The 21,806-nt window shown below is 49.6% G+C and overlaps 1 protein-coding gene across 2 annotated transcripts; it reads right to left on the bottom strand.

The window, feature by feature from the left end:
• Positions 1 to 710: 710 nt before the first annotated feature.
• On the bottom strand, positions 711 to 10,319 carry VAX1 (ventral anterior homeobox 1). 2 transcript variants are annotated; one of them, XM_002821188.6, is made up of 4 exons: positions 10,015 to 10,319; positions 8,674 to 8,861; positions 4,635 to 4,672; positions 711 to 4,497 (listed from the first exon to the last, which is right to left on the bottom strand). In XM_002821188.6, exons 1-4 carry the CDS (start codon positions 10,253 to 10,255, stop codon positions 4,404 to 4,406), a joined length of 561 nt encoding a protein of 186 aa, XP_002821234.2. In that variant the 5' UTR covers positions 10,256 to 10,319; the 3' UTR covers positions 711 to 4,403. The 2 variants fall into 2 exon arrangements, with proteins under 2 accessions (XP_002821234.2, XP_024109782.1); XM_024254014.3 differs by having other exon boundaries at positions 4,419 to 6,786.
• Between the last annotated feature and the right edge of the window lie 11,487 nt (positions 10,320 to 21,806).

A 21,806-nucleotide genomic window follows, 5' to 3' on the forward strand; every position in this document is an offset into this window, starting at 1 on the left:
GGCTGTCTTCAGATGAGGCAGTCTCCAATGAACAGACAGCTGAGAGCTGTCTGCCAAGTCATTAAAATAATAATTTAGCATTTTGGTAGAGATGTTGTGCTTACTAATGGCTGTGATACTAAGTCTAAAGGCAGGGGGAGTAAATTCCATTATGCCTGACCCAATCACATTCCCCTTCCTCAGGAAAGGACTTTAGGCCAACACCCTCATTTTACAGATGGGGAAACTGAGGCCCAGAGAGACTCTCAGATAGCTATCTCAATCACAGTCTTATAATCAATAGCTAATATTTGAGTATATAAGTTATCCTAGGCTTGTACTAGATGCTTTAGATGCTTTATCCAACTAAGCAACCATGACAATCCTATGGGGTAGGTGCCATTATTACTTTCATTTGATATACATGGAAATAGGTTTACAGCAGCCAGATGAGTAATTTGTCCAAGATTACACAGCTATTAAGTGGTGTATCTGGGATTTGAACCCAAGTCATTCTGACTCCAGAACCATAACTAGAAACCATTAAGATGAATTACTTTTTCTCTGTGCATTAAACCAGCATACTACACATTGTATGATACCAGGGAATGCTATGTACGTGTTTATATGTGTGTATATGTGTATGTGTTATTGCTATACATGTTATATTGTTGTTAACACACATAACAGACTTTTTATATGAAGAAAACTTTCACATGAAAAATTTTATATATATTTTACACATATATATGATGTGATTTATTTTTAAGAATGGATACAACACTACCACATAAAGCACAATATTTATTTTCTGTTTCAGGGTAAGAAGATAGGCAAATGTGTTTCTAGAAAGAAAATTATTTTCATATTAGCTAGAAATCAGAGAATACCCAAGTAATTTTCAGCTTCCATGTCCATTTCCATTGCATGCCAGGTTCTCTGGACCTGGTGGCTTTGCTCCTTCCAGAACTCATGTCTCTTCAAATAGAAGCTTTCAGTTCCAACCAAGAAGGGTGTGCATCTGAATGCCTTTCAGCAAACCTGAAGGGCTCTCCTCCTCCTTTCCCCAAACTACCAGGTCTGTAAGGGAGCAGCCTCTCCAGGAAGGTGGTCCCCATTTAGTTTATAAAAGACCTTCCCTGAGACCTGAGAAACCACCAAAGTAGATCTCTCTTTTCTCTCCTGCTCCATTAAAATGAAACCTCCATGAAAATGAAAAAGACTCTGAAATGTAAAGATTTCCCGACGTAGAAATGGTGTTAAATTACAATAGCATAATGTGGTCCAAGAAATTCTAAACTGTGTCAGAAACTGTGGATTAATTTGTTTAACAAACATTCATTGTATTCCTACCAAATGCCAGGCCCTGGGCCAGATGCAGGAGGCTGCAGTGTTTTGGGAGTTTGCCATTTAATACAGTACTTCTCAAATATTAGTCTGGATAAGAATCACTTTGGAAAAGTGTTTAAAATGCATGTTCCTAAGCCCCAACCTAGTTTCTGATTCGTCAGATGCGACTAGGGCTTAGGAACCTGGAATTTTAGCCAGTCCCCAGATGATTCTGAAGCAGCTGGTCCTCAGTTGTATCTTGAAAAACATTGACCTAGTATGTTTTTAAGTTTTGATCAGCCATTTAATCAAGCCACTTAAACTCAGGATTTCAGGGGGTTAGAAGAGATATATGATTTCTAAATCCTTCAAGAAATCTTAAAAAGACTTCTTAAAAAAGGCTTTCTATGCAAGAACAACACACCAATATGACACAATTTCTTTTCAAACAGGAGAAAGACACTGTGTGTCATCATATGGCTTATGTGGCTGAAGGGAAGAAGTTAAAAGGGTATCCTTGGAGCCATTCAAGAAGGTGTGTGTGTGTGTGTGTGTGTGTAAATCATCAACTTGTATAGTTAAGCTTTGTGTACTTTACCCTATGAGTGTATACCACATGGATATTATAATTCAATTTAAAAATAATCATTTTTAAGGATGTGTAAGACCAAAGAGGGTAAGGGGTTTAAAGATGTCATTCTACAGAGACGTAGAGGGAAAGAGTTGGGACAGTGGCAGGAAAAAAAAACAGGAAGGAGGGAGAAATTCAAACTTCTTCATGAGTGCACCAAGTAAATCCTCAGCAGCTGATGTAATAGATGGCTAGATATGGACATTAGCAGATGTGGGTGCAAATAGGCTAAAGAATTCAGGTACCATGATCCAGACACTGTGGGCACAAAAAGAAGGAAAGGAGGAAGGAGGGGAGAAAGGGAAGAGGGAAAGAGGGGGCAAAGGGGGAAGAGAGAAAAAAACTGAAAGAAAGAGGCCTCTGGCCCTAGGGGGAGCTTACAATCTTGGGTTCTGAGCAGCCATGTGGCTTTGAGCAAGTTATTTGCTCCAGTCCTGTATATGAGTCTTTAAAACAGAGCTGGACCTCCCAAAGCCACCATGAAGAATAGTAGAATGGTGTATGTAAAATGCTATTTGTAAACTATAAAGGGTTGCCAAATGCTACTTATGAATAAATTCTGGCTGAAGGTTAGACCAACTGCAAGTGTGGATATGAGCATGTGTCCCGTTTAGCTCTCCAAGTGACTTCCCACATCTTTCTTGAACCTGATCCCCAAACTCACAGGGGTTTGCTAAGAGGTTTTCTCCCCTTTTCTTTTCTGCTCTGAAACAATTTGGCTGTTGCTTTGTGCAGGCCTGAGCATCAGATTCCTTTCAGCTCCCCCCTCCTGCAGCTGTTCCTCCTTCCACCTTTCCCCAGGCAGGCCCAGCTATTGGCATAGAGGCTACCTGCCTCCTCCTCCAAGGCCTGTGAGTCTCCAGTTGGAAGCCAGAAGCCTCCAGGGACCAAGGCAGCTTACTGGAGGCCCTTGGGGAAGGAGGGAAAAGAAGATAGTCACTAAAATTAAATGAATTTTCTATAAATGTTTTTAAATTAAAATTGCAATTCTTTTTCTATGCAGAAGAGGCTCTTTAAGAACAACTGCACTCCCTGAGTGGCAGGCAAAGAGCTCAGCAGCTCTTCCCAAAGCCCGGGAGGGAAGGGAGGTGAGAGCAGAAGTTATGAGGTGACTGGTCCTTCCCTCTTTCAGGGGTAAGAAAGCAAAAAGGAGAAAGAGCAGGAAGCTGGAAGGAGGGATCTGCTTGGTGACTTCCCAGGCTGAGGCCCCTGGGAGAGGAGGCTGAATTTGTTGGGAATCCCAAGCTAGGATTTTGTGTTTTCTTTTGTTCCAAAAAGTTATGCCACCCTCTCCCTTCCTTCTCACCCCTGGAGGGCCCCAGCCACCAGCCTTGAAGCTACAGCGAGAGCCACCCACTGCCTTGGCCTTTGGGACCCCTTGAGCAGGAGAAGAAAACCAGAAAACCAAAAGAGAGAGAGAGACCGACCTGGAAGGAAAACGTAATGGAGGAGGGAGACAGGGGGAACGAGAGGGGAGCCCACACCACTCAGAGAGAGAACTCAGAGGAAGCGCAGGCGTTTACGGGACAGGAGCGCGGAAGAAAAGAGTAGAAAAGGAAAAGCAGTTTCAAGCAAGAGAAAGTAAGGAGAGGCGGGCAGGGAGAGGAAGAGCCAAGAGAAGCGAAGCTGAGGGATCTGCAGCAACTTTGAGAAATAAAAGTGAACTGTCTGTGGGCGGCTGCTGTGATCTCAGCAAAAAGCCGAGCTCAAGGCTCAGGGACTCCGCGGCCCACACTGTGCCCCGCCTTATTTTGGGTGCCTCTAACTCCAGCTTCAGGCACAGTACACGAGTAGGGGCAGTAAGGCCTGGCTAGGGCCGGTGCTGCACGGGAGCTGCGGGTCCCTGCAACACCCAGGTGTGCAGGCGCTACAAGAAGCAGCCGGGGCCGCTGCACCCGCAGCGCGGACTTCGCCCAGTGCTGCACACGCTTTAGAAGAGCGTGTCCAGAAGTGTCCTCCCCGGCCCTCCTCGCTTCCCAAGATTTGTTTGCAACGTGTACATCCGTCACCACCGCATAAGCACCAGGGTGAGGAGGTTTCTTTGCAGGAATTAATATCGATTTCGGTCTCCTGCTCCTTCAAAGTTTCTCTTTGACGATGGCGAGACTTATTCTAAGTCAGAAGAAAATAAAACCTTGCCTATTCTGGGCCCATGATTGCACAAAATCCAAAATGCTGCCGGCATAAAGATGCAGCTGGAAGACTCTAGAAACGTAGCATTAGGAGGCAGGGACTTTATAGTGCCCAGAGATGAGTTCCTAAATAAACTAAGAACTACGCAGTGGGAAATTAAGGAGGAGGGTCTGAGGGGCCGACCTCAGAGGGACAGATAGAGAAATCGAGAGCGAAACACTCAAGGAAGTGGAACAAATCGTCGTAACCAGGCGTCTCTGCCTCTCCGGAAACCCGAAATCCGCCCAAACCTCATCCCAGGCGCTCACGGTACCAGTCGCAGGGCCCCGCACTATAGGGGCTGCCACCCTCTGCCCCCGGAGTCCCCACGCCGAGACTCATCATTTGCTGGCTCTTTCTTCCTTTTCTTCTTTTGTTTTTTTATCCTTCAAATATAAGACAAAAATACACCTCATTTATCATCATAGATATATATATTTCACTCTCACCACATAAATACAAAACATCCAAATATCCAAAACATTCATAACAAAGTTAGTAGCCTGGATTCAGTGACACCTACCCGCGTTTGAATCGTTCATTATTTTCTTCACTATTTGCCTAGAAAAAAAAAAAGATGAAAAAGAGGGGGAGAGTTTCCGAAGTAAATAATTTACAATAAAATTACTATTTTAAAAAAGTGTTTTTCGCTTGCTTCAGATGGACGAATACATTCTAGACACTGCGGCACCTCGCAGTCTGGGTCTGTGATTTTGGTTAAAATGTGGGTGGCCGTGGCTGTAGGGACGATCGCCGCTGCGCAGGGTAAGGAAAGAGGGTGTCGCGGTTCGTGTTCTGATTTGGGACCACTGAAACCCTAAGACTGGGGAGGCGAGGGGAGTGTCTTTCCTATCAATCACACAAGACGCTATCTGGACTCAGACTACTGCTAGAGGAGGCCCGACCGCCCAGCGGCGTCCCTGCCTCCCCTTCCGCAAAGAACTGCTCAGAAATCCAGACGTTTCCTGCGTACAGGGTTTTGTGAATCCGGGTGTTTGGGAGAGGAGGCAATGAGTGCTGACTCGTTTTCCAAACCGAGCAATTGTGCCCGAAGCTACGCGCCTGGGAGGCCGTAGGGTGAAGCGCCGGCTGCGCAGGCTACCGCCGGCAACCGCTTTGCTCTTTCCGGGAGTAGTGGGAAGCTGTCGGCCACCGCCCCGAACAGGCTCGGAGAAAAGATTCTGAATTTCCTTTGATTAGCGGCGTTGGCTTTTCCTTTGCTTTTCCCCCCATTAAATTCCTGTTTAAAGTTACAATACCCAGAACCTTAATTTTGCATTGCCCTGTGGGGCATTCTCTATCCTGAATTTTCTTACACCTTCCAAATTTCATCATTGGAAGTATTTAAAAACTGGTTCCACTTCATCTGGTTTTACGTAGCAATTGCTTTTATTGCTGATTAGATCAAATTTATCAGTGTCGTTGCCTACTAGGACGTTTGTTACTGTTTCCTGGGGTCGGGGGTGGTTGTGATTGGAGTTGCCCTAAAGGGGAGAAAAACCGCAGGATTTGCCCGCCAGGAAGCTGTGTTGTGTACCGACAATCCCGAGAGGTCCGCAAAGCGGGGCCCAGGGGCTCCCACAAGCCCTGGTTTCCCTGGCAAGAGGAAGGAACATCCTCCTTTTTTGGTCTAAAGAAACCTGGAAGCCCCTGGGGTCTGCGCGCAGTTTTCCTCTTTCAAATATTCCTAGGAATCGTCCGCAGCGGCAGCAGCCGCGGATCTAGAGCAAACGTCCTGTGCTTTGGACTTAGGACCAGTCTTTTCCCTCAGGACCAGTCTTTTCCCTCCTGGGCTGGGCACGGGGTCAGGGCATCAGGTTGACTAACTCGGGCATTTTTCCCAATTCTTTGGATCGCTCCTGGATTCAGAAGGAAGTTGGGGGTTGGGGAGGAGTCTCAGAGGAAAGGTGGTAGAAAAAAAAAAAATAGCCCGAATGAAATGAAATTGGTAGCAGACTCTGGTGGGAAAGAGAGCTGTCAGAGGCCTGGTGGGAGCCAGGAGCCCAGCGCAGGAGCTCTGGGCACCTAACGCGCGTGAGTCCATAAATATCACCACAATAGATACTATAAATATAAATACAGGGAAACACTTAAAATCAGTCCAGCGCTTTTTTCTCGGCCCCTTCTTTATTGTTGGTCCGGGAGTAAGGCTCGAAGGCCGAGGAGCTCAGATATCGGGCGGAGAGTTCTTGCAAATTCCCAGCTAGCGAACCAGCCATTGTTAACGGGGCGGAGGACAGGCGGCTGGCGACAGAGCCGAGCAGCGAGGGCACCGGCAGGCTGAAGAGGCTGTGGCCCGCGGCCGGGGCGCCTGCGTGCAATCCCCCCGGCCCGGCGGGCCCGGGGCCTGGAGCACCGCCCACAGCTGGCGGGTGCGGGGATGCGGCGCCCGCTGGGCCCGGGGCGGCGGCGGCGGCGGCTGCGGCGGCCGAGCCGGCAGCGGCGCCCGCGCCCAGGGCCGGCAGGCTGGGCCCGCGCAGCGCTGAGCCGAGAGCGCCCGTGGCGCAAGGCGGCAGCAGCGCAGGCAGGCCGGGCGGCGACAACAGGCGGCCCTGCTCCAGCAGCCGTAGCACGCTGCACGTGGCCGCGGTCTCCGACACCACCGAGCGTAGCTCCGAGTCCTTGCCCTGGTCCTTCTTCTGCTTGGTGCGCCGGTTCTGGAACCAGACCTTCACCTGCGCGCCGGGGTGCGGGGAGAGTGGGAGAGAGGGGCAGGGAAGACCAGCGTCAAAGGAAGCGAGCTCCCGGGGCGCGCGGCTCCGGGGCTCTCCCCAAGCCCCAGCCCTACCCACAGCCCCACCCAGCAGCCGGAGGGGTCCGGGCCGGGGCGCTGCTGGGGGAGCTGGCGCCGCCACGAGGGAGACACAGCTGCTCCACTGGGCTGCGCTTCCGGGTCAGGGAAGCAGGCCCAGGCAGGCGCCGCTTACACAGAACAAAGTAATAAAATGCCCACGGCAGGAACTCGAAGGAAGACCAGAAAGGGTTTCACTGGCTTCCGCGCTACCCCGCAGCGGTGTTTGGGGCTCACAGATGTGTGAATCAGTGCAGTCCCAACGCCGGAATTTCCGGTGGAGGGTGTGAGGCTCTAGGGTGCGGTGAAGGAAGAGGGAAGAAGGAAGAGGGAAGTGGGAAGAGAGGCGGGGAGGGAGTGTTGCCCAGCCTTTCTGGTCCCAGGCCCCTGGCCCAATGCGCTCAGATTTAGTCCTACAAGCACTACTCCTGGTGAAGGCTACAAAGGACCATTTCCTGCTTAAGACGTGACCATTAGCTAGCAGCAAGCAGGGAAAGTGGCTGCAGGAGAATAATGTGTGCGGGAGACTTTATGTAGACCGAGCTTTCTGCACCTTCCTCTCACCAGATAGCTGCATTGAAGGGTCTGGGTGATACTCTTAGTTTATCTCTCCACTGCTCTGAGTCATGAACTTGGAATCATGGGAGAAAGTCAGGAGGCTAAGGTGGACTGAATATTCCCCACTAACCTCTCCTCTCATTCTTCTGCCCCTCTGCAGGCCTAGCAGTGGCCCAGAAGAGTTTTGCAGCAATAGGCAAAGACTATCCTATCTAGATTTTGTAAACTAAGAGGGGTAGTAGCAGAGAGAATAGAAAAAGCTACCACACCAACTCAAACTCAAAAAGAACACCCCTATCTGTTCTGTCAGTCCTCAGCTTTCAGCCCAGATCCCGGACCTAAAATGCTCTCCACCTGCTTCAGGGTTGGGCATGGGGAAAAGCATCAGTCTTCAGAAAGAAGGCTGCCATAGCTAGGCCAAGCTGGTGACATGCCACTTGGCAAGTTCTTGGGTCCTCTCCTGGGCCCAGAGCCCACATGGCCAGCTCCAGGGGCATCATATGGATTTAATGTAAAGGGAAAGATCTAAAGCACAATCAGCAGTACTGGCTTCTGGGTCCTAGATCTCCTACCTATCACATACCTCACACATCATTGGCACAGAAGACAGGGTCTCCTAAGTGCTCAGGGCTGGGGCCAGCTCAGAATGGGGAAAGTCTTCCTTTAAGGGTCAGGGCAGCCTGATCTGCACAGGCAGATCTCCAGGAGGGCATACACCTTTCTAATTCCTAGGAATCACCCATGGTGCTGGGGCAGGGGGTGTTAGACCTAGCCTCACTCCTGTAGAATGGGCCTGGACGCTGTGTACAGCTGGGTGGGCCCACAAGGGGTGGGGCCTAGAAATCTAGCCAAAATGGGGTACCCCAAACAAGGGCAAAAGTCAGTACTTTGTAGAGCAGAAGCACGAAGGAAATGCTCAAAACCGGGGGCCAATAAAAATTCCAAAAGGACAGGATTTGGGGCCTTCTGGGCCTAGGCCAAGGTGGATAAAACATGGGCCCTGGAGGATTTGGGGATGGCAAGAATGGTGGGGGGAAAGGATGTATTACCTAGGGGAAGGAATCCTTAGGCCTGTCTTACCCATCCTTCCCATCTCCTCCATCTCCCAAGGGTAGTTCTGTCCAGAGCAGGTTAGGAGGTGAAGAGCAGGCTAGGTAGGGGTGATGGGGAGGAAGGCTGGTGAAGAACTGTGTGCGGCCTGGTCGCCGGGTACCTGGGTCTCGGAGAGGTTAAGCTGCCGGGCGAGCTCGGTCCTCTCGCGGCCCACCACGTACTGGCAGCGCTGGAACTCCATCTCCAGCCGATAGAGCTGCTCCGCGGTGAAGGACGTGCGCGTCCTCTTAGGCCGGTCCAGGTCCAGGCCCTTGGGCAGGATGATCTCTCGGATGGACCCCTTGGCATCTGGGGAAGGGGAGATGTCAGCCGCCAGAACCCTCCCGTCCCCCTCCACCTCCTTGGCCTGAGCTGGATTTGGGGACACAGTCCCCAGAAGCGTGCAGTTTTGGGGATGGGGGGCGGGGTGCGGAGCGCGACCACAACCAGGTAGCAAAGACACTGTGTGGAGGGCAAGGGGCCTAACTCCATACCGCTGACCGAAGGAGGGACCACACTTTGTCTTTTTGTAGAGTCTTCCAGACAGGGGAGAGAAAAAAATCCAATCAATTCCACATAGGCGGACGTTTCTTCCGGCCTGGGGGGGCCTCGGCTGCGCCTTCCGGGTCCCCTGTAGCCTGAGGGTACCCTTGCTGCCCCGCCCGGGTCCTGCGGGCCCCAGCTCTGGGCTTGCTGACCAGACCGTGCTCCAGCCGTCCCCACCCCCACCCTCGAGTCTCCTTCCCTCCGGAGTCCGCGCGGCGAAAGGAGGAGAGACTGAGTCGGTGCCGGCCGGGCCCGGCGATCTGCTGGCTGGGGAGGCGCCTGGCCGGGGCCCGGCTTCGCAGCCTCAGCCGCCCGGGCTAAGCGCACGCCGCGCATCCGAGAGCGGCAGAGCAGAGCACCAAAGCGGCAACCGCGGCTCCGTAACCAAGCCCAGCTGCCTCTCCCGGCGGCAGCGGTCGGGCACCGATTGCGGCCGTGGGGCCCTCGGCCCAGTGCACTAACTGGCAGGGCCGTAGCCCGCGATCGGCAGCTGTTCTCCGGGGCTCGCGTTCCCCCTTGGGTGCGCTCAGCCCTCCAGAGCGCGGGAGTCCCCTGGCCGGCTCCCGGCAGGTCGTCCGGCCCTTGGAGCGCGCACACCTCCTCCCGGAGTTTTCTGCTTCTTTCCCGGGTCGGAGGCCGCAGTCCGATGCCCGGCCGCACCCGTGCAGCCCCTCGTCTCCCCCCGCAGCCCGGTCAGCGGGGCCCCTCAGGCCGTGGAGGGCCGAGGCCCCTGGAGAGCGCACCGGAGAGTCCCAGGCGCTTGTCCCCAGCCGGACTCGGGGCGGGGAGGGCTAACAACTTTCTCCCAAGTCCCAGCCGGCACTCCTCCCCACCGGCCTGTGTCGGGCGGCAGCGCGCAGCTCGGGCCCCGGAGTCGACCCCAAGGAACGCGCCCGGCAGCACTGCCCATCCCTACCTCGGACCAGGATCCGGCGGCAGTAATCCGGGTCGGCTGCGGAATTGGATTTACTTTTGTTACAATCCTCAGCAGCGCCCGACGCTGAGAAGGCGCCCTGCGGCTCCTTGAGGAAGGCGGCTGGGAGGTTCCCCTCCGCGCCCTTGCTCTCCCGACTCTCCTTGTGCGCGTTCTTCGAGACCCGGGCAGCCTCGGCGTCCGAGTGGCATCGAACGTCCATTTTGTCTGGTTTCCCGAACATAGGCAAGAACAACAACAACAACAGAAAGGAAAAAAAAAAAAAAAGCAAAAAAAAGGGGAGGGGGGAGAAGGAAAAAAAAAAGAGGAAAAAGGGAACAAAACCCCCGACAACGCGGCCCGTACGCCCGGCCCGGCGACAGGCAAGGGGCAAGAATGAATGTCCCCGCGGGGAGGCTTCGGCGGCCGCGCGCGGGTCAGCGGCTACGGGAGAGTGGCGCGCTCGCCGAGAGGCGGCCAGTCTGGTCCAGGATCCCGGTGGAGCTGCAGCGAGGCCGCCTCGTCAGCACCCGCGTCCTCTGAGCACGTCCAGTGTCCCCAGCCTGGCGATCAGGTAGCGAACAGCGCAACTCCGAAATGCTGCGGCTCCCGCCTGTTTCTGAGACGGCGAGTTGTAGTTGTCCGACACCCGGGGGGACGCACACTCGCTGCTGCAATTGATTACGGGTAATTTCGCAGCCCCCACGTTTCGGTTACCTCATGAATACACTAAATTGTTTGGATAATATATCAGATCGTAATGGATGGTTTCTGTCCTTGTCCCCAATCAAGTAGGGGTTTAGCCAGTGAATAAACGGAAATGATTGGTCTTGCTTTCAGGAAACACACAATCAAAGACCCACACTTCCAGAAAAACTTTTGACAAGATTCATCCTGAATTGTTAGTACCATTAGCAGGCATTATTAACTTTCCTTTTGCCTTTGACCCTCCTGCTCACATACTGGCTAGAGGGGTTTTCTCCACACTCGCCAGATAGAGCTGAATGAGGGTTGGGCGGCGGGGGGGTGTGGGGGGAGAAAAAAAAACCCACACACCCTGCAGCAGAAGAAAGCAGTTGCCTGGGGGTGGGGGATGGGGGACAAACGGGGGGGAGAAAGTTTTCCCAAAAAGTATCTCCCCTGCACTCTAAAAAAGCCAAGCTTTTCCCGTAAACAACTGCTTCTTAACACACCTCGACGCAGACAGCCATCTTAAACTGCCACCTCTCTTCATTTAGTTCCAGTTGGATTTTTTCATGCCTGCACCTCCAGCAGCCCTGAGGCAGCCCATTCAAAGGGCAGCTTTGTACTCAGAGTCCAGCAGGAGAGAGAGGGGGAGAGGGAGAGACGGCCGAGAAATCTCAACTGTGAGATCTGCTTCAAAAAAAAAAAAAAAAAAAAAGTTTTCCCCTAGCTATTTCATTGTCTCTGCTACAATATCTTTGAGAAAAGCAACAGCCAGTAATCCAATAAGAGCATTGATTAGGCTACAATGATTCAATTCAAGCGCATGGCCTTGTGCAAGGAGCATGCTCCAGCCCTTCTCGTCACCTTGCCGGGGCAGAAGCCCTCTCCACGCCGCTCTCCCCATTCATTCCTTTATGGGAAATGCGGAGCAAAAGGAGTGAAAGATGGCAATTATCTAATTGGACTATTAACAAACAGTCCTCTGAGTGCGGCGGTCTGGCGTGGCTCCTGGGCGGGGGAAGGGCCGTGTTCCCTGCCCTCATTCACAAAGAGTGCAGGGGCCGGGGAGGAAAGGGGTTTTTTAAAGAGGGTGGGTGGGGGGAGAGGAGAGGTGGGAGGTTTGGCTGAGAATTTTTCCACACAATTCCAAGAATGGGGCGGAGGCGGGGGGAGGGGAGGAGGTTGGGGAGGGGGTCACGGCGAGCGAGTGGGAGGAAGGCCGGGAGGGGGAGGGGTGCGAATGTGTGTGGCGGGCCCCTAAGGGCTCCAGCTCGCAGCGACGCGCGCACCGTCCGCACCTCCCGCCCCGCCGCCACCTCCCCTGCCTCCGCCGCCACCCCGCGGGACCCCTCTACCGTCCCAAGCCAGGAGGGGGCCCCCTGAGCGGGGTCTTTCGCGCTCTCCACTCAGCCACCCCTCCAACCACTTAGGGGCACCCAGGTTTGGCCCAGCTCCGGAGGGCATCTCTGGCCCTGCAGGCCGACATCGGGCTTCCACTTCAGTTGACTGGCTGGAGCGGTGGAACTGTCCCGAGCTTCTCTCCGCAGGGCGGCGGGTTTCCAGGGTCCCCAGCGGGCTGATCGCACCTCAGCCCGGCTTCGCTGCGCACGCTGCCCTCGAAGTCCGACGCCGACTGGGCGCCCGGGGAAAGTGCCTTTGATTACCAGCTCTGCTCCGGCGGGTTGGTGGGGCGGGTGGGAGCAGAGAGGGGTAAGAGGGGTAAGGGACTTTGCGGCCACCCTGTTCTGAAGATGTAGAGTGGGATTGTGTTAAAATCCGGCGAACTTTCCGGTTACCTCCCGCAACGCTCAAAAGCCCAGACTGGCGCCTTGAGGCACCGAGGGCTTTGCTCCCACTCGGCCAAGCCGTCGGGGGTGCAGCCGCCGGGTCTTGACTCCCACTACCGCGTCGCGGGTGCGGGTCCCTGGGATTCGGGTCCTCCTGATGGGGGTCCCTGCAGCAGATGGGGCATTCACTTCCCTGCAGAGCTCGGCCCGAGGGAGCTCCTGGGCCTCCTTGGGCAGGGAGGGGTGCGACCGAATCCCCCGGCACACCGGCCCTTCCTTGCCCCCTACCCTGGAGGGGTTGGAGGGGTCGGACCCTCGGACTACGCGAGATCGGGTGCGCAGGAGGATTCTAGGCCTTCCTCAGCCCTTTAGGAGCCCTGCAGGCGGCGGAAGTCCCAAACCACAGCCTTGGCCCAAATGGGACCCAGATGGCTCTGGGTCCCCGGCCCGGCCACACCCCTCTCTACGGACTCCTTCTGTCGGTGAAGGCCGCAGCGGCCAGGGAAACCCACGGGGACACCTGCGGCGCCCGGTCAAAGACCTGGAAGAAAGCTTTTTAAAAAATAAAAATGGCCCAACCCATTACATTTTCTTTTAGGTAGATGGGGGAGCTGGGGGCGGGGCGGGGGCAGTCAGGGAACAAACAGCTGCCGTTAGAAATGACACGCCCTGTGGGCAATGGCGTCGCTGGGAGGTCCGCAGCCGCATTCACTGCCACAGGGAACGACCAAACTGTGGCCAAATCCCAAATGCAAATTTTAAGTTTGGCCTCGGAAATTTCTGCCCTCCCTCATCTTGTGGCGTATTTTGTTGTAAGTGGGAAGTATTTGTTTGTTTGTTGTTTGTCTGAGACGGAGTCTCACTCTGTCGCCAGGCTGGAGTGCAATGGCGCGATCTACGCTCACTGCAACCTTCGCCTCCCGGGTTCAAGAGATTCTCCTGCAGCCTCTCGAGTAGCTGGGACTACAGGCGTGCGCCACCACACCCAGCTAATTTTTGTGTTTTTATTGGAGACAGGGTTTCACCATGTTGCCCAGGATGGTCTCGATCTCTTGACCTCGTGATCCGCCCACCTTGGCCTCCCAAAGTGCTGGGATTACAGACATCAGCCACCAAGCCCAGCCTGTTTGTTTGTTTATTAAACTTACTTATTTTTGAGACAGGTTCTCGCTCTGTCGCCAGGCTGGAGTGAAGTAGCACCATCATGGCTCACTGTAGCCTCGAATTCCCAGGCTCAAGCGATCCTCCCACCTCAGCCTCCTGAGTAGCTGGGAGTACAGAAGTGAGCCACCGTGTCCAGGGGAATTATTTATGAAGCAGTCACTCACCGGATGCATAAACTCACTTAATCTGAACTCCTCCTTCAGAGATGTAGTAATATTCCAGTTTTATAGGTGAAAGAATGGAGACTCAGAGAGACGTTCAGTAACTTGCCCAAGTCTCACAGACTGGTATGTGCAGAATCTGAATTGACTTCTGCCTAATTTCAAAGCTATTCATGCTCTTCTTTGCCACACCCCACAAGACTGCCCCATTTTTAGTTCCAAACCCATACTTGCTTTGAATTTTCCAAATCTTCAGGTGATCACGTGTGTATCAAAAAGACACAGAGCAATGACTTTAATGTTAATGCAAGGAATCCTTATTATTAGACATCAATTTTCATAAATTTTATCTAAACAACAGTAAGTAGAAATGGAATCATGAAATTCTTGTTTCTGATGATGCTATTTATTTCTAGCCATAAGCATTTATTAGTTTATCACTCTTCTACTAGCTGATTGGGGGTGAGTAAAAAATCATTTCCTGGGTTTCAAACTTACAGAATGGTCATCTGAGAGCAGTGTCCAGGAATTCGCATTTCTAGCTGGCTCACCAAAGGATCTTTCACAAATTAAGTTAGATGACTTCACCTTTTAAACTTCGGTGACTCTGCTAAGCTTCCTGAGGGCAGGGACTTCCATCCCTCCCTCCTTACTGGACATGTAAATGCTTATTGAGGAAAGGCATAAAATGGGATGTTCTGGCTGGGCACAGTGGCTCATGCCTATAATCCCAGCACTTTGGGAGGCCGATGTGGGCTGATCGTTAGGAGTTCGAGACCAGCCTGGTCAACATGGCAAAACCCCCGTCTCTACTAAAAATGTAAAAATTAGCCAAGCATGGTGGCGCGCACCTGTAATCCTGGCTACTCGGGAGCCTGAGGCAGGAGAATCACTTGAACCTTGAAGGTGGAGGTTGCTGTGAGCTGAGATCGTACCACTGCACTCCAGCCTGAGTGACAGAGCAAGACTCCATCAGAAGAAAAAGAAGAAGAAGGAGGAGGAGGAGGAGGAGGAGGAGAGGGGAAGGGGGAGGGGGAGGAGAAAATGGGATATTCTGGGAAAACAACGAATTTAATTAAGCAGACATTTACCAAGAGTTTGGAGGTGCCAGGACCCAGGTAGCCCCTAAGGCATATAGGCCTCATCTCTGCATCATCGTAGACAAACCCAGTAATTAAGAGAACTCACTGGCTTTAGGTTAGTCATGGCTTCAGGTTGGCAGCACAAACGAAGTAACCAAATGAAAAAAGAAAGTCAACTCGTAACCTGGTTTTGCTTTTTGTTATACATGGTACTTTTTTCTTTTTTTCTACTTCCTTTCTTCCTTCCTTCCTTTCTTTTTCGTTTCTTTTTCTCTGTGTGTGTGTGTGTGTGTGTGTGTGTGTGTGTCTGGATTAAAATTCTGTGGGCATCCATCCAGAAAAACCATGACAGGTTTCTGAGAGGACACAGTGGAGGACGGAAGCCCTGGGATGGAAATTTCAGAAAAGCAGCTGCTAGTCCCAGAAAAAAACTAAAGCTGTGTGCTCACTGGCAAAGAAAGAAGAGAACTCAGTCAATTATTTGGATAATCTGAGACAAGCCTGTACTGCACAACACACACAAGGACACAAGGCTGCACCAGGTGAAAGTGTTTTATTCTCTTGACTAAATTTGCCGCCCTCCCCAGTGCCCTTCCTGCCCCCACATCACTGTCTGCAGGTGCAGACAGACCCAGAATAGAACTGTAGCACTGGAAGGATTTTTAGAGATCATCTATTCCATAACCTTCATTTGACTTGACAGATGAGAAAAATGAGCCCAGAAAGACAAAGCAACTTGTTAAGGATTAGACAACTAGTTAGTGGGGGCCTCTGTGCTACAATCCTGGTCTCCTGACTCAAAGCTACATTCCCACCTCCACCCAGGCTTCTTGAAACCCGAACAAGATGCACTGTCTGGGGTTGGGTGAAATGATGCCATCAAAATGAGCTAAATCACAATCTGAGCGTTGGGGATGCTTTTCATATTCCCTGCCCCCGCCTACTTGCTTCCAGTCACAGAAAGCAGGATCCGAGGTGGCACAGAGTGCTTTCCTTTTCCATCTTCACTTTTTATTTCAGAAAGAAGTAGGAGGGGTCAACTTGCAGGCAGAAAAAAATCTGAGATCATCCTAGATTATGAGCGGTTTAGGGACAGCATAACTTAATGTCTGAGACACCATTTTAAGAAGGACTGCATCAGAAGAGATGATACAACCAGAAATTAAGTTTCTGTAACAATGAATCAGGGTACCTGATAACAATAATTAATTAAAAGGAAGAACACTTAGCATTTATACAGAGACTTTCATCTCTAATCAAAGTTGCCAGTGGTGATGAATTCAATCTCATTGAATTGTCATTATTCCCATTTCACAGAAAATAGTCGGGACATTGGGGAAGCACTTGAAATAAGAACCAATGTTGACTATCCAAAGTGGAAAATGCAGCCATATATCCAGATATTTCTTACCAATTATAGCTAGAGTATTAGCCAATGTGTAGACAGCTAAATTCTGAATTATTCTGTCTACACTTCAAGCAAAAAATCCCATTGGCCTCCATTTCTCAACTTAGCATTTTGTACCAAGGAACTATTTCATCGATTATATATACATTTTGTACTTGGAAAGATCATACAATTTTAGAGTTAAAAGGAACCCTATTAATTCTATAGGCTCACTTATTCAACAAATCATACAAACATGGGTTTTGGAGTTAGTCGGGATTCCTGATTTATAGATCCATACCCCAGGTGCCTTACCTGTTAAGCGTGTGGCTTTAGCAGGTCAGTTTCCTTCCCTGTGCCTCATTAGTCTATCTGCAGAATAAGGTTAGCTTTGATACTGTAGGGTTGTTATGTAACAAAAGTTCTTAAAACAGTGCTTGACACACAGTGAACACTGTCAATAAATATTTGCTACTAGTGTCTTTATTTGAGCATCTCTTGTGGAGCCATAGAACCCGGGTGCATTGTGTTAAATAGAACCAGAGATACCAAGAAGGAACTAAGAGTCAACCAAGGTAACTGATTGGTCCAGGTACTCCATGGCAAGGCTTGATTGGCTTCATACTGATTCAATACTGTAAAACAGTAATGAACAGCTTGTACTTATTAAGGACTTACTGACTAGCATTATCTCATTTACTTCTCATAACAGCACTTTGAGAAAAGAAGAATTATGTATACCCATTGTGTTGAATTAAAAATAGCTGTAAATCTTTTGCCATACTTCTCACAAGAGGTAGAGTCTATTCCCTTTTGCTGAATTAGGTGGAGCTTTGTGACATGCTATAATCAATAAAATGAAGTGGAAGTTGCGCTTGTTCTGTCTGGGGCTAGGCTTTAAAGAGGTCTGGTAGTTTTTATTCTTGCTCTCTCATAGAACCGAGCTGCTATGCTGTAAGGAAGGCAGTCTAGACTGTGAGAGGAAAAGAGACTACATAAAAACTGAAGCACCCCGGCTGACAGCACCAACTTCCATTCATGTGAATGAGATCATCTTAGATGTTCCATTCCCAACTGAATTCAGCCTTATGAGGGTTCATGATAATACCATGTGAGGCACAGATGAGCCACCCATGCTGAGCCCTGTCCAAATAGAATCTTGAGAAAACATAAGGTTGCTGTTGTTTTAAGCTACTAAGTTTTGGGTAGGTTTGTTATACAGCAATAGGTAAGTGAAACATCCATATTGTGAATGAGAAACTGAGGCTCAGAAAGGCTAAGCAACTTGTCCATGGTCAGGAGCTAGGAAGCAGGACAACCTAGATGCAAACCCAGGACCATCTGACACCAAAAGCCATGGATCATAACCAGCGAACTACACAGTGCCTTCTATGGAATAACCAAATTCTGAAGAATAATTCACAAATTAAATTTTTGTTCTTTCCTTATTTCAGACATTACCTAATGTAGGCTGAACTAATAAAAAGCATAACATGTCAGTCTTAAGACCATAAAGAATAAAAATGTTAGAGTTAGAAATGAAGGGTCGGGCATGGTGGCTCACGCCTGTAATCCCAGCACTTTGGGAGGCCAAGGCAGGAGAATCACCTGAGGTCAGGAGTTCAAGACCAGCCTGGCCAACATGGTGAAACCTCTGTCCCTACTAAAAATACAAAAAAATAGCTGGGCATGGTGGTGCATGCCTGTAATCCCAGCTACTTGGAAGACTGAGGCAGGAGAATCGCTTGAGCCTCGGAGGCAGAGGTTGCAGTGAGCCAAGATCAAGCCATTGCACTCCAGCCTGGGGAACACGAGCAAAACTTCATCTTAAAAAAAAGAGAAAGAGAAAGAAAGAGAGAGAGAGAGAAAGGAAGGAGGGAGGGAGGGAAGGAGAGAGAGAGAGAGGAAAGAAAGAAAGAAAGAAGAGAAAGAAAGAAGGAAGCAAAAGTGATCTCTGCCAAGATCTCACCTCTTGAAATTGAAAGGAGGCATCTCACTGGAAGGTGGGTACAGAGCTCTAAATTTTCTTTCTGTTTTTCAAAAACAAAGATGCAAATAAATATGTTCTACTCTCACCTTTAGGAAACCAGAGATACATTAACACTTAGGGTGGTGAATGGAAATTGACAACAGGTGGTTGGTTGTCTGTTTGAAATTCCCCAGATGAAGCATTCTGGGAGGAAAAAAAAAAGAAAGGTTGATTTTATTACAACATTTTCTGGGTCACAAAGAACTTTGAGGTTTTCTAGGAAACCTGACTTATAAATGTGTATCTTTCTAACAGGAGTACATTTATGTTTCAAAGCGTCTTTAAACCCATCATTTTCTAAAATTTCTTACTGCATGAAAAGCTGCTGGAGCCATTTATTCAACAAGCAGGTAGTGACACCTACTCCATGCAAGTCTCTAAGAACTCCCTGTATCAAAACCATGAAGTATTTTTATTTCAATGTGTAGGAATGCTTGCTCAGAAGTCACTTATTTTATAAACCTCACCCCATACAGAAGAGAGCCCCAACTGGAAAAGGAAGAAGACAGTGCCACTGAGCAGTTAAAATCGGCATATCACAGAGTCTGTACATTTCAACTTGAGTTCTTTGCTCATAGGGGACCTTCTCAGTCTCTCATTCAAAGCCTATTCATGTTTATTTTTATTTTGTTTTTGAGACAGTTTTCACTCTTGTTGCTTAGGCTGGAGTGCAGTGGCTCACTGAAACCTCTGCCTCCCGGGTTCAAGAGATTCTCCTGCTCTAGCCTCCCAAGTGGCTGGGATTGCAGGAACACACCACCACGCCCAGCTAATTTTTTTTTTTTTTTTTTTTTTTTGAGACAGAGTCTCACTCTGTCCCCAGGCTGGAGTGCAGTGGCATGATCTTGGCTCACTGCAACCTCCGCTTCCTGTGTTCAAGTGATTCTCCTACCTCAGCCTCCCAAGTAGCTGGGATTACAGGCACCTGCCACCACGTCCAGCTAATTTTTGTATTTTTAGTAGAGACCAGGTTTCACTATGTTGGCCAGGCTGGTCTTGAACTCCCAACCTCAGGTGATTCGCCTGCCTCGGCCTCCCAAAATGCTGGGATTACAGGCATGAGCCACTGCGCCTAGTCTACTCATGTTTATTTTTGACCTAATTCTAACCGGTATAATTCTTCCATTTCCCAGCCTGCAGTAGACTAGTGGCAACAAATGGGAAGGGAGAGTTGTGTTTGCAGCAGGAACACTGAAGACAGTAAGAATATCCACCAACAGCAAGTTTTGGAGAGGGATAAAAAACAAACCAACTGACTCAAAAAAGCAGCAGGTTCTGGGGTCACTTTGGTTGGATACAAGTAACTGCAACCTCAAGTGCTCTTGAGGGCATGAATGCAGTAGAATGCAGTGTGACAGTGGATATTCAGGAAGTGACCCTTAAAAGATTACATTGCATTTTGTTTAAGAAGGCAGAGAAGCACATAACTCATTTGAGAGATAACACAAAACAAACTCAGAAAAATTATGTATGTGACACCTATTCCTTTACAGTAAGGGAGAAGTCACTGCAATTTTATAGTCGATTGTTGTACCACTGAGCTCTATCCCTCAACACCGTAATTTTGAAGAGCAGAACTATACCCATGTGAAAACAATGCAAGCAACATGGACTTTCCTTGGTTCACTACTTAAAGCTGTCCAAGGTGAGATGTTTGATGAAGGAATACAGAACTAAGCATGAGCATATATTCATCCCCAGGTGTTTTGTGTTGGCTCCCCTGAAACACAGGTAAAGGGATGAAAAGCAGAGATGGAATGACCCATCCAAGATCTCTCAGCAAAACCATTAGCCCAGACAAGAAAAGAAGACCCAGAGGGAGGCGAATACCTGGTACATGGTGGGCACTCGCTAATATTTACAAAAGGAGGGAAGAAAACAGAAAGACTATTAGCTATTTGTGAGAAAGCATTTGTTCTAAGAGTTTGCCAAGACTCTCAGCTATAACAGAAGCAGAGACCTGTGGTCACAGGGTCACAGATGGCTGTAAGTGGCTCTGGAACCCAATGTGATCCAAATGAAAGAAACAGTCTCCAAGGAATGAAGCAATGGTGGGAACACCCCCATCTCCCTACAATGAGCAAGGAGGGATGGCATTTAGGAACTGGAGATGTTAATATAAAGTGTGTTGAGTAACTCCTAAATACCACTACTTAGTTCTCCTGTGGCACTTTCCCACTTCAAAAGCGCTTTACAAATATTAACTAATTAAATCAGCATGACTTCTGGAAGGGAAAATTGAGCCTCTTTAATCTGTTTGAATTCTCAGAAAAAGCTAATAAAATTAAGGTATAATGTTCATGAAAAGGAGTACACAGAACCATAAACAGCTTTTGTGAGGGATTAAATATCGAAGTGTGGTGGTGGCATTTGATGAGCTCAGAAGCTATTTATGGTGATGTTATGTGACTGCTCCAACATCAACCACTGAAGACTGAGTTGCAAATACCACGGAGGCTCTCTGGAAGGAGCCTGTGGCTGGCTGTGGTCACCTGTCATAAGGTGTTTTTTTGTTTGTTTGTTTGTTTGTTTGTTTTTTCTGGACAGGACTCTGAGCCCTGGGCTGATGGAAGCAGGAAGGAGGAGGACATCTGCCTCGTGGGCCAACCAAACTCTATTCACCATTTTTACAGAAGGAGTCAGCTAAAGAGGTGCAGGGGTCAGACACCTTCCCAGTGCCCTGCCTACTAGAGCTCAGAGCTGGGAAGGTGTCTGATCTCCCTGGTCTAGAGCAGGACAATTTGCTTCCATTCGGATATTTGGTTGCTGCTGCCACTTCAGAAATGTTTTTAAATAGTCACAGTGAGTAAAATAGTAAAATAGTCACTCTGTCACCCAGGGTGGAGTGCAGTGGCATGACTTTGGCTTACTGCAACCTCCACCTCCTAGGTTCAAGCATTTCTCATGTCTCAGCCTCCCAAGTAGCTGGGGTTACAGGCATGCACCACCATGCCTGGTAATTTTTGTATTTTTAGTAGAGATGGGGTTTTGCCATGTTGGCCAGGATGGTCTTGAACTCCTGGCCTCAAGTGATCTGCCTGGCTTGGCCTGCCGAAGTGCTGGGATTACAGGCATGAGCCACCGTGCCTGGCCTTCCCATTGTGTTCTTAATCTGGACAAATTATTTTGCTTGCTTTTACGTTTTGCCACTTTTTTTTTTTGTTTAGAAGTAAAAGGGAGACTTTGTGATTCTCTAGTGAAGGAAACAGAAGGCAATCAGTTGAAAGTGCACAAGAAGGGGGAGTTTTGGTTTGCTGTATAAGAATTCCTGGGATTCGGCATTCTGCTGGTCCTGTTTTTGACCTCAGCCGTAAGTATACCACAGTACTGGCCAGTCATTCAACCTGCCCTTCATGGCTTGGAATCTCAGTGACTCAGAGGACTATCCTTTCTGAGAAAGATGTGGAGTTGAAGCAAAGACAATTATTTTATAGCTGTAAATGGAAGCTATAGGAAAAGGGGAAGAAAATAGAGTCAGAGGTTTAAGAGGCTATGCTA

This window comes from Pongo abelii, chromosome 8 (genome assembly GCF_028885655.2).
Source record: "Pongo abelii isolate AG06213 chromosome 8, NHGRI_mPonAbe1-v2.0_pri, whole genome shotgun sequence".
In the NCBI taxonomy this organism is placed as follows: domain Eukaryota; kingdom Metazoa; phylum Chordata; class Mammalia; order Primates; family Hominidae; genus Pongo; species Pongo abelii.

Coding starts and splice junctions, on each gene's coding strand:
- VAX1 (XM_024254014.3), bottom strand. CDS start 10,255: ATGTTCGGGAAACCAGACAAAATGGACGTTCGATGCCACTCGGACGCC. Junction 8,862..10,014: donor CCGCCGGATCCTGGTCCGAG/GTAGGGATGGGC, acceptor CCCCTTCCCCAG/ATGCCAAGGGGTCCATCCGA. Junction 6,787..8,673: donor TTAACCTCTCCGAGACCCAG/GTACCCGGCGAC, acceptor CCCGGCGCGCAG/GTGAAGGTCTGGTTCCAGAA.